The following is a 12257-nucleotide window of genomic DNA, read 5'->3' as shown; positions in this document are numbered from 1 at the left end:
TGGTAGCTAGGGGATTGAACCTAGGGGACTTACAATGAGCTACATCCTAATTCCCCTTCCCCCTTTAAAATTTGAGATAGGATCTTGCCAAATTGCCCAGGCTAGGCTTGAACTTATGTTCTTTATGTCTCAGCCTCCCAGAGTACTGAGATTTCAGGCATGGGCCACCATGCCCAGCTTCAGTAGTGGTTTCAAAGAAGCAACTTGACGTCAGTCTTACAGCCACAAGAAAATGAATTCTGCCAACCACCTCCAAGTTTGGAAGCAGGTCATTTTGCTGTCAAGACTCTCATGAGAACATGGCCTTGGCAGACACCACTTGCAGGCTTGTGAGGTCCTAAACAGACAGCCCAGCTAACTGCCCAAGCTCAAGCCTCACACAAACTGAGATAATACAATGCAACAGCAAGGAGCCACATATACGTGGCTGCAGAAAGTTGAGGTTTGGATCTGCACCAATAGAGAAGAGCCACATCATGATTTTACGTAGGTGAAAGCAAGCTTATTATAAAAGGACAGCAGATATGAGCAGAGTCCAATAATACATTACCACAAGAGGCAGGAAACAGCACCAGCGATGGGGAATCTCCTGGGGAAGGATCTTACATGAGATGGAGCCCTTGGCAGGTACAAGAAAATGCGAGCACTCTACCCAGCTTGTTTGTTTAAGCACTATGTTCAGACGAAAAGTGGCTTGGTGCCAACAGGCCTGCTTGTCTTAGAGCAGTGTCTTGGTTCTGGCTAAACCCAAAGACACTCTCACAGGGCACTCAAGGCAATCTGTACATAACATTTCTTTCCCCGGGGAAATAGCTAGTATCTCTGCAAGAAGCCATAAGCCAAGGTAATTTCAGCAAACACTTGCATTTCACTGGCTCTCATTACTTTTAACCCTTTCCTGGATTTATGTGTCTGATTTAACTAGCTACATTGTGGCCATTTGTTTTGCAGCAATAGAAAATGAATGCCCTGGACATGTGTGACAGTGCACACCTATAATCCCAGCAGCAAGAAGGCGGAGGCAGGAAGGCCATGAATTCAAGTTCAGCCTAGACTTTGTAGGAAGACCCTGTCAAAAAAAAGAAAAGAAAAAGGACAAATGTACTGAGTTATACTCATATTCTCTAATGGCTTTTTCCATTTTATAATTTCATTTGTAGATATTCAACTTAACATTTAGATTCCTTACTCTATTTGTGGGCTATTAAGTAGTTAGCCAATGTACTCTCCACCAATCTACACATTAACATTAGCACGTTAAGAAATGGCAGTTGCCAGAGATTTAGCTCAGTGGTTCTGCTGCCAGACTCGCAAGCCCAAGGTTCTGAGTTTGATCCCCAGTACCAAAAATGAATGAAAAGGCACAATTGACAGGAGCTGCTTTTATTTACCAAGATATCTTCAAACCCACTGCAGGAAAGAATGCATTATAATGCAGTATACAGATCTCTCCCCCACTAGACTGAGCATGTAAACATTAGCATCCTTTTGTTACCAGGCTGTGGGGTGTAAGGGATGTCTTCCAGAGGTGTTTTCTAGGCTCTTTTTATCCTGAACAAAGAATTGGACAAAGGCCAAAGGTAGTGCGGTTTTACATTTATTAAAGGTAGGAAAAGAAACATGCTCTGCCAAGCAAGGGTGGGCTAATTAAAGGTTGGAAAAGAAGTTCACTCTTCAGGGTGAGTGTAGCCAATGTGAAGAGAGAGCAGTGCCAGGAGTCCAGTGGCCACCATCTTTTGTAGTCCCCATCCTTGGGCTTCTGTCAGGTCTAGGCCATCCTTTCAAACTCCTGCTTTTTGTTTGTTTGTTTTTTGAGACAGTGCCTCACTATGTAGAGATTGACCTGGAACTCACTATGTAACTCAGGCTGGTCTCGAACTCACAGTGGTTCTCCTGCCTCAGCCTCCTGAGTGCTCGGATTATAGGCGTGCACCACCATGCCCAGCTACTCCTGCTTTTTTTTTCTTTTTTTTTTTTTTACCAAGATATCAAGACTTGTTTTCTGCTCCATAGGGTTTTTTGGTTTTCTGAGTCAGTCTTGCTTATGTAATTTAGGCTGGCCTTTAACTATGTAGTTTGGGGCTGGCCTTGAACTCTCAGTGATCTTCCTGCCTCAGCCTCCTGAGTGCTAGCATTACAGGTGTCCACAGGCTTCAGAGTCCACTGCACTACTAACTCCCCAGTGCTTTTCAGGCATGTGTTAGCCATATTTTCTTCTGTTGGAAATCCTTGTGGAAGCTTGAGGGGCTGGATTCTGTGGCACGAGAGAATGTATTTAGAATTATACTTGGGGACACATTTCTTTCAAACTGCTGAGATAATACACAAACCTTATCAAATGTTTAACCACTTTCAATTTTGCATTTACTGAAGGGATATTCTTGTGAACTTGAGGAGTATGTGCCTATGAACAAAAGAGAAACAATGTCACGGGTCAATTTAAAATGAATATGATCCTGTTTCAGTGTTACATGGAAGGCTTTTTCTACCCAAATCAAACTTATGATTACAAATGTTTCACTGAGTAATACATTTAACCATTGAACATATATATCTCAAAATTTAAATAGTAGAAAGTTTAAAGTGAATTTAAACAACACTAAAAATGACTAAAGTAGATGCGTACCTTTTCTAATCCAAGCATCTTTATTATATCTTTTTCCCAATATGGACGTCTTCTTGTACTTTTTATTCTGGTAACAATATGCAATTTATGTGGGTGCTGGGGGTCTCCACCATATTTTTCATGATCTTCAGATGAAGGCTGAAACACCTAGAAGGGAAGATTTAGAAATAATAAATTTTTAACTTATATATAGTTTCTGTGTATCCCATATTTTTTTCTTACATCCATGTACAAAGTACATAATTATCTCATTCCTAATCTTTATATAAATTTCAAACTCAAACTGAAAATTTCTACCACACCAGACTATTCAGATAAACAGATTTAAAATTTCATACTCTAAAAATTATCACACAGACAAGGATTTGCTCTGTTTTGCTTTTTAACTGGAAGAACAAAGCAGAAGCAACCAGATGACATTGAGGAATCCAAATAACAGGAGAATGTCTTCGAACTATAGCAGTAGTACCCTCTGTGTGAAAACAGAAAGCCCAGGACCTTCAGGGAGTGCACATTTCAGACTTTCACACCAAAATCTGAAAAACTCCTGAAATTAAGGGATAGGATGATACATTTTGTTCTGTGTATTTTGCAAAAGTAAAGAAGCAAAGAGGAAGGAAGGAAAGGAGGGAGGGACTCTGCCCCCTCAAAAAACTCAGCTTTCACCAAGCTGAACATAGTCTTTACCTTACAGTTCAGCAACTGTGTTCCATGGTTATTATTCAATGAATTGAAAACATGTCCACACAAAGACCTACACAGAAGTACTGGTCCAATTTTATTACTGCCCCAAACTGAAATCATTCAAGAGGTCAGTTGGTAAGTGAATGTACAAATAAACTATGTAAATCTATACCATGACATAATATTCAGCAATAAGAATAAAGAAGCTACTAAGCCATGAAGAGATATACAAGAACCCTAAATGGAGACACTATTAAAAGAAACTAGTGTGAAATGACTACATACTATATGGTTTCAACTCCGTGACATTGTGGAGAAGATGAAACTATGAAAATACTAAAAAGATTGGTAGGTGCCAAAGTCTGGGAGTTAGGAGGAATAGGTAGCGCAGAGGTGATATTCAGGGCAGTGAAACTATTCTGCAATATTCTGTAATATGAATACATGATACTATGCATGTGTCAAAGCCCACAACTATATAACAGAGAACCCTACATAAACTGTGACCTTTAATTAATAATAATGTGTCAGTGTTCAGTCAATAATTGTAACAACTGCATCACAGCAGCATAAGATGTTAGTTCCAGTGAAAATTGTACTTTGAGGGGAGGGAATATATTGGAAGTCTCCACACTTTCCAATCAATTTTTCTGTAAATCTAAACTATATGATGAAATAAAGCCTATTAATTAAAAACTGAACCAACAAAGCAAAACAAAATGAAAACCAAAGTCAACATGGGTTAGTTTATGTTTTCTAAAAGACGGATGGGTATAAAAGAATCTAATACAAAAGGCTGAGAGATTCAAAGTAGTAATGGTGGATAAAGAAGTAAAAAGTTGGGACGGGGATTTTAGCTCAGTGGTTTCGCCACTTGCCCTGCAAGCACAAGCACCTGAGTTCCATCCCTGGTACCAAAAAAAAAGTAAAGAGTCACAGAGAACAACCCTGGGCTGGAAGGCCCAGTGTTTTCCCATGATGAAACACATATACAGAGAAAAACCAAAGACTCAGAAATAATAAAAACCCACCCCTGTGGATGCCAGTGGCACAGGTTAACATACTTTTCTTTTTAATATTATCATTTCCACGAATCCTACTATGTTTTAAATGCTGTACTGTTGTGAGACTTTAAGAGAGGAGAGACTAACAGGTGACACAGGAGGATTTATTCCAGAATTTTATGTGTATACCAACTTGGCAGGTTAATGGCCAAAGGCTGAGCCCAGAACAAAGGAAAGGCTCCAGTTTTATAGATTTGGTTGAAGGGATTGGTCTTTCTAGTGAAGTAGCAAGTGGTTTTACAGAAGCAGGATAAAGGCAGACAGTTTTGTAACTTGGGTCTTAAAAGAAGAGAGCCTTGTGAATCTTGTGAGAACAAGATGACATAAACTTTGTTTATAGGACATAGTTTCCAATTTTATCTGTACCAGAACAAGGAATTACAGCTGGGAGAGAGGGGTAATCCAAGGTGAGGGGCGGCCAAAGATAGGAAAAACTTGGTTTTCCTTTAAGTCCTGCTTTAGTACCATCACCAAATATAATTTAATATAAAATTTTTCAATATTACAAAGTCGGTACCCTTTTAGACACAAATTTTAAAAATAGTAACAAAAAAATTCTTACTTTATCTGGAATTCTTGATTTGGTAAATTTGTGACGAATCCAATTTGTACCCACGAGAGACTCCATACCTTTCATCACAGTCTAAAATATTATATAAAAAAATTGTTCTTTTAGAACCCTGTCCAGTGCAGAAATCCATACCCATCCAACCTTAGCTGTAAAGTTCGTTTTGAATTAACTTATTAAAAGTTTATCTCAGCTCTGAATGAATATATCTCCTCTATCCACTAATATAAAGATAAAAGTACATAAATAAAAAACCAAGAGTCAGTAAACTTTTTCTGTAAAAGATCAGATAGTAAATATGTTCAGCTTTGAGTTGTTTATCTCTACTGCTAAGCCTTGACTCTGCCTATTTAGGGTGAAAGAAATCATATACAATTTTCAAACAAAGTATGGCTGCTTCAATAAAAAAATTTATTTACAAAAATAAGTGGCAAGCTGTGTTTGGTCTGGAAGCCATAGTTTACCAATTTTTGCTCTAGACCATGTGTAATAATTCACCTTTCATAAAACAAGGTAAAAGAATCCAAAGTGAGTTTTCTTTCTAGTCCTAATAATGCCTTACTTCTAATTCCTATCTTTTGTTCCTGTTCTTTCTCCCTCTGATCCTATTTTTCTCAGGCTGCTTGTGGGGAAGGAGGAGGGAATTCCCTGCCAACTTTTCACCCCAGCAAAGTGTTGTGTGGATGAGTGACAGCTACTCCCACCATTCCCTTCAGTCTTCCCTGTATTGCAGTGACAGGGCATCAACAGCTATAGGACGGGTGGGTCTTTTACACTGAAACACTGAGTCTACACACTGGTTCTGCTGCTTTTAGCTGTGAGACAGGACATACCTATCCTCTCAGTTTCCTCAGAACTAAAAACAAATTTTTAGTCCCAATTTTATGGGATCCATCAGAAGTTAAGATAATGTATACATTATTACCATTGACAGCCAGCAGCAGGTCTATTTTAGACCTAGTCTACATCTAGGTCTGTAATAACCCTGTTCTTAAGTATAAATTAGGATAATACATTGTTGCACTCTATAAACAAAGCATAGAAGGAAATACATAAAAATTCTAACATCAGTTATCTCTGGGAGAGTGTTTCTCTTCTTTCTGTTTCCCTGAATTTTGCTAATTTTCGGTGACTGAAATGTACAATTTTTAGTTGGTGTGGTGGTACAACCCTATAATCCCAGCACTTAGCAGGCTGAGGCAGGAGGATTGCTGAGGATCTAAAGTCAGCCTAGGCTACATAATGAGTTCAAGGCCAGCCTGAACTACACAGCAGGACCCTGTCTCAAAAAAACAAAACAAAAATACAATTTCCATAATTGATGGGAAAAAAGTCCTAAAACTTTTAGGATTAAAGCAGATATAGGGAAATCAGCAGTGGCTGTTTTTTACTGCCATGTTCTCCAGAAAAGAGGTTTTATTTATAGTTTTTTTTTTTCCAAGACAGGGTCTTACTATGTAGTTGAGACTGCCCTAGAATTCACTATGTAGCCCAGGCTGGTCTCAAATTCACAGTGATCCTCCTGCCTCAGCCTCCTGAGTGCTGGGATTACAGGCATGCACCACCATGCCTGGCTATTTAGTTTTTTTTGAGACAGGGCTCACCATGCTGCCTAGGCTGGTCTTGAACTTGTATGTTCAATTGATGCTCCCACCTTGGCCTCCCAAGTGGCTGGGACTACAGGTGCGTGGTATCATGCCTAGCTGTAATTCCAAATCATTAGGGATGAAATAGCAAATCAACCATAAATAAACAAAATTAACACCTATATTATAAAATTAATATATAAAGAAAGGAACCTGTAGAAGAATTTGCCTTATGTTTTGTAATCAGAGAAAAAAAAAAAAAATTCTTGAAACACTTACCTGTAGCCTGCCGGGGGGCCCTTGAACCACTGTGTGCAAAATCCCTGCCATAGTGCAGTATTATTTGTCTTCAGAGGCTGTAAGAAGTAGAAAATAGATCCACTGGTGAAATGTTTTGGAAATTGTCAGGTCCCCCCTTCTCTAGTGTTTCAAAACAAATCAGCATGTTAAGTATAAGCTCGACTGAAGTTTAACAAAACCTTAGAGCTGGGCCTGATGGCACAGTCCTATATTCCCAACACTCTGGGAGGCTGAGGCAGAAATATCATAAGTTTGAGCCCAGTCTGGGCAACTCAGTGACTTGCAACTTAGCAAAACCTGACTCAAAATTAAAATTTAAAAATGGCCACAGATGTATGTAATTGACTGCGAAGGACCTAGGTTCAATCCTAGTGCTACAAACAAAAAAACTTGATGATTTTAATAGTATAAAGGCAATTTATTTTTATTTTTCTAGTGCTGGGGATTGAATCCAGGACCTTTATAATAAGCTACATCTCAAGCATTTTTTTTTCCAGCTTTAATTGAGTTTATTGGTACATTTTAGGGATACAGTACAGTTACACTCGTTGGGATCTTGCACCTCTACATGCCAGGGCTTGGTTCTCATTTTTTCCCCTTGTCCCTGCCCTCCCTTCACCCCCTCCTCCCCTCCCCATCTACAAACACTTTATTTCCATCTTTTCATTATCTCACATTCTTTTCTTTTCCCTTATTACCCTTCCCCTACCCATCCCACCTTCCCTACACCTTTAGCCCCTTTCTTCCCATTTCACAATGATTTTTGTTTTTTTCTTTTTGAGTCAGGTACTAAGTTAAATTGCCCAGACAGAGCTCAAACTTGTATGTGATCCTCCTGCCTCAGTCTTCTATAGTAAAAACAAAGGTTAAAAAAAAATAGTACATACATAGTAAAAAAATTTTTTTTAAATTAGTCATATACCATTCCTTCCAATGAGTTACAGCCTAGTTGATGCCACAAAAACTGAGAAATGGGAATTTACTATCATTTTAAACATCTATAACAACGAACTCACAGCAATCCTCCTGCCTCAACTTCTCAAGTGCTGGGATTACAGGTGTCCATTACCATGCCTGGCCGAACCAATTTATTTATTTTTTTGGTACCAGGAATCAAACTCATGACTTGTGCTTGTGAGGCAAGCAAAAAAACTACTGATCTAAAATCCCCGGCTGAACCAATTTAATGCTAAATTAATTATTTTACAATACTTTTCCTTGCAAGATGAGCATTATAAACTAATCCAGCATATTTGGCTTCACACTTTGTTAAATCTTCCTCTTACCACTTAAGACTTCAACAAAATCCTCTGAGCTTGACTTGCCTTTCATTCCAAGCTCCCTAATGACTTTTTCCCACACAAAAGCAAGTCAGCTCATTAAATATCATCACTCTGTTCAAAATCCTCAAAAGAGAAAGGTTTCTCATTGCTGAAGTAGGAACTCATGGTTAGGTTAAAGTAGACACTATGGGTATGAAAATACAGATTTGCATGCATAGGAATGTCAGCTGAATCAGTTGAGGACCCAAAATCAAGGACACCTAAACTGTAAGCAGTAATGAATACACTCAGTGCCCAGATCTTGCTAACAATCTTCTCTGGTAAAAGGAGAAATGCTGATGATGTCTGGAGCCTCTAGTAGTGCCAGAGAGTGACTATATAAAAAGTAAAATGATGGGAAATATGTTAAAGGGACACAGGGGCCAACTGAGTGACCAATGGAAGAAGAAGAAGAAAGGAGGAAGAAGAAAAGAAAGAAGAAAGAAGACAACGACGACCAGGGCGACGACAACAAGGAGGATGACGATGACGACGAATAAAAAAAAAACAGTTTAAAGTATTGGGTTACAACCTGAACCAAAAAATACACAGTCTGAAGTCCATATGGATTTAAGTAAGTGGATAAATGAGAAAAGAAATGAATCTCCTGTACAGAAGAACTGTTGATAATTTATATAGATACTGTCCCCTCAAGGCAGTAGATAAAAACTATGCATCCCTAGCATGAGCTAGGGTTAATGACTTGTTCCCAGGGTATAAAAAAAGGGAAAAAAATAAGGCAAGTTGTGGTGGCGCACACCTGTAATCCCAATACAATACACAGGAGGCTGAGGTAGGACTGCTACAAGTTCAAGGCCAACCTGCACTACACAGCAAGACCCTGTCTAAAAGGGGGAGGGCTTTTCAAGGGGGAAACCTGACAAACACCACCTTACTGAGGTGATCAAGGTTAGCATCGACAATGATAAAAATCAAGCTTACAGCATGTACACATGATAAAAGAATGGCACTTCACCACTGGTGTTTCACCCCTAAACCCCTAGACTCCACTGAAAGAGAAAACCTCCAATTAATGACCATTGTGCAAAATACTTAACCAATACTTCCTTAAATACCTAACTGCTTCAGACTGTCATGGTAAAAAAAATGAGAAAAGTCCAAGAAACTAGGCAAGAATAATATAAGAAGATACGATCATTAAATGTAGGTTCCTAGGGCTGGGGATTTAGCTCAGCAGCTCAGTGGCCTGCCTTGCAAGCACAAGGACCGGAGTTCAATAACCGGTATCAAAGAAAAAAAAAAAAAAAGTAGGTTCCTGACAAAAACTAAGGAAATCTGAAAAAAATAAGCACGGACTTTAATCAATAGTGTATCAATATTGGTTCATCAATTCTAACACACATTATCAAAAGGGGAAAGTGGGTGCAGCATATGTAGGAACATTATATTACCTTCACAACTTTTTCTAGACAGCTAACATTTTTTAAAAACCCACAGTGCCTCTTCATTTAATCACAGTGAAAGCCAAAGTCCTTAATCCCCACATCCCATTCCTTTGCACACCACTACCACCTTTGCACTTCCATCTCGGTCTCCTCATCCCTGAAATCTAGGACTTCATCACTAGACAAGCTGATACCTTGCTTGGCCTGAAACTAGCCAAGTAGCAGTTCCCTTTAACTGGCAGAATAATCCTGACCTGACTAATCCCGTGTCTTTCAATTTTTGTCTCAAACCTCACCTTGTTAATGAGGTCTACCCTGATTATATTAAACATTCTGACACATGCAACTGCGAGCACTCCCGACTCCTTAATCTTTTTTCCAACAGCACTTATCATCTCATAACTTGATTTTACTTGTTTAGCATTTGTCTCCACTTACAGCATGTCAGTTTCATGGAAAAAGGATTTAAATTTTTGGTTGATATATTTTAAGACATATCCTACTTATCTTCCTAAAGCAGCACCTTCTCCATAGCGGTACACTTTACTGTACACTTGCTGAATGAAGTTTAATTTACAGACATCAGACAGTGTGCCAGGGATTCGGCTCAGTGGTTCTGATGCCTGCCTCGAAAGCACAAGGACCCGAGTTCAATCCCCAGTACCAAAAAAAAAAAAGCATATACAGACAGTGTGACAGTCAAATTATTCTGTTTTTGCTTTGTGGCACTGAGAATTGAATCTGGGCCTCATACCTACTAGTTAAGGGCTCTTTGACTGTGCTGCCTCAGCCCCAAAAGTTTTATCTTAATAAAGTAGAGCTTATTTTTCATTTTCTTTCTTTCTTTTTTTTTTTTTGGTACCGGGGATCAAACTCAGAACCTTGCACTTGTAAGGCAGGTGGCAGAACCACTGAACTAAATCCCCAGCCCCTTTGTAGAGCTTATTTTTATTAGCCATGCAACTCTTGGACCTTGAAGCAACTATACTATCTTCTACTTTACAATAACTCTTCTCTAGCACAGCTATAAAAACAGGAAAATACCTATTTAAAAAAAATATCTGTGATGTGTGTATACAACTCCAAAAGGCTGTCAAAAAACATTAACACATCCCTGTATGGTAGGCTGTATGAGCAATATTATATCGGATTTTTTGTTTTGTTTTTATTTTACAGTGGCCATCCATGTAAAGATTCCTTTAAAAAGCAATTTCATCTCCTAAAGAAGCATGCATTTGGTTATACAAGCGAGGAAAAAGCCACTACATAAATGCATAAAACTACCCTTGCCAAAACAAACACACATAGACTGAGATCTGTGAAGGAAAGAAATGGCTCTTTCTTCTCTATACTCCTAGTATCTAAAAAGGGGCAGGCCCGCCTACAAACTACTTTTTGGCCAAAAAGGCAGAAGCAACTTTGGGTAGATGGTGATCAAAACATGCTTGCAAAAATCTGTTTTTAGCAAATGGCAAACATTTTAGCTGCCAGCCCCTGAAAGTTTCCTTTTTAAAGACAGCAATTTTAAAATAGGGCAATTTTACGTTTCTTTTAAAAAAAACATCCCCAGTGGAAGCCCTCGGTTATGAATAAAGCAGATACAATGCTTAGAAAGCACACGTGAATTAATTCCCACTACCAAGAAGTCCAGCATTGGCGACTCCGTCCAGAGCTCCAACAGTGCGGCGCAGGAGCCCCTCGAAAAGGACGCGGGATCCTGCCTGTCGACGGCTTTTCCGGCTTCAAAGAGATTGAATCGGGACACGGACACCTTTAAGTCCGTGTGACCCCCCCCCTCCAACTCAGAATGGCACAAGGGAAATCTATCAGCACGCAGCAAAGGAAAGCTAGAAACAAACTCCTCGAGGAAAAGGAAATACTCTCAACCACTTACTCCGTACTCACCAGCGGCAACTAAACGTCCAGCCTGAATTTCCGCACAGAGCGGAAGCTGAGAGGAGGAAGGACCATCGAGTTCAACACCCAAACCCCGCCGTCTCAGTGCGCGCGACCTTTTAGTTCCGAGAGGCGCAGTTTAGTTCGAGCTACAGTCCCACCCACTCAAGGACTGGGGGAGGGCACAGGCGCCACTGTGCCACAAGACCATTTCCCGGAAGCACACTAAACTCGGCTCGCGTTAACTGGGGCCGAGGTGGAGGGGAATTGTCTTAATTACGGCCATGTCCCAGGTTGGGGAAGATCCCGATAGCAGAACTGCAATCACTGTGCTGAAGCGGGCGGTGGAACTAGATTCGGAGTCCCGGTACCAGCAGGCCCTAGTGTGTTACCAAGAAGGGATTGATCTGCTTCTGCAGGTTCGGAAAGGTGAGCGGTGGAGGGGAAGACCAGGGAAAAAGGAGGAGTTTTACCCTGTTTATAGGTGAAGTGAAACTATGATTCTTCCACACTAACAGGAAGCGGTCAAAGCCGAGGGTGGGATACTCTGCAGGACAGCTGGGCTGGTATCTATATCTATATCTATATATCTATAATAGATTGATGTCATCATGTAAGGAGAGGGTCTGTTTCTAGGTTTTTAAAAAGAGTTATGAGAAAACCATATGCAAATAAAAGCCTTGATAGTTAAGGCCGGGTTTGAACGAACTTTAAGAGACATCGTTGGATTAGGAAAGTCCGAATTATAGAGTGACTAATATTAAAATTATTAGGCAATTTTCCAAAAAAAAAAAAAAAAAAAAAC

General features: G+C 39.7%; 2 protein-coding genes across 10 annotated transcripts in view; one reads left to right on the top strand and one right to left on the bottom strand.

Annotated features, from left to right (window-relative positions):
- Positions 1-1919: 1919 nt before the first annotated feature.
- The window catches only part of Mrpl30 (mitochondrial ribosomal protein L30), a 33232-nt gene continuing 22894 nt past the window's right edge, over positions 1920-12257 (bottom strand). For 4 of the 6 annotated variants that reach the window (XM_033761720.1, XM_010643213.2, XM_010643208.3 and 1 more), the window contains 5 exons: positions 6808-6884; positions 4937-5017; positions 2627-2773; positions 2331-2404; positions 1920-2254 (listed from right to left, as the gene is read on the bottom strand). In XM_033761720.1, the coding sequence (XP_033617611.1) occupies positions 2068-2254; positions 2331-2404; positions 2627-2773; positions 4937-5017; positions 6808-6858 (540 nt within the window). In that variant the 5' untranslated portion in view covers positions 6859-6884 and the 3' untranslated portion in view covers positions 1920-2067. Of the gene's footprint in view, positions 2255-2330; positions 2405-2626; positions 2774-4936; positions 5018-6807; positions 6885-11450; positions 11592-12257 lie in introns of those variants that run through there. The other 2 variants (XM_010643207.3, XM_010643209.2) reach the window with 2 other exon arrangements.
- Mitd1 (microtubule interacting and trafficking domain containing 1) overlaps positions 11611-12257 on the top strand; it is an 8642-nt gene continuing 7995 nt past the window's right edge. For 2 of the 4 annotated variants that reach the window (XM_019210522.2, XM_010643206.3), the window contains exon 1: positions 11611-11881. In XM_019210522.2, coding sequence (XP_019066067.1) covers positions 11737-11881 — 145 coding nt within the window. In that variant the 5' untranslated portion in view covers positions 11611-11736. The remainder of the gene's footprint in view (positions 11882-12257) is intronic. The other 2 variants (XM_019210521.2, XM_019210520.2) reach the window with 1 other exon arrangement.

Source organism: Fukomys damarensis, unplaced genomic scaffold (assembly GCF_012274545.1).
Source record: "Fukomys damarensis isolate Sample0158 unplaced genomic scaffold, DMR_v1.0_HiC HiC_scaffold_9, whole genome shotgun sequence".
Taxonomy (NCBI): Eukaryota; Metazoa; Chordata; class Mammalia; order Rodentia; family Bathyergidae; genus Fukomys; species Fukomys damarensis.
Note: the sequence above shows the minus strand (reverse complement) of the source record. Positions and strands in the feature narration are given on the sequence as shown.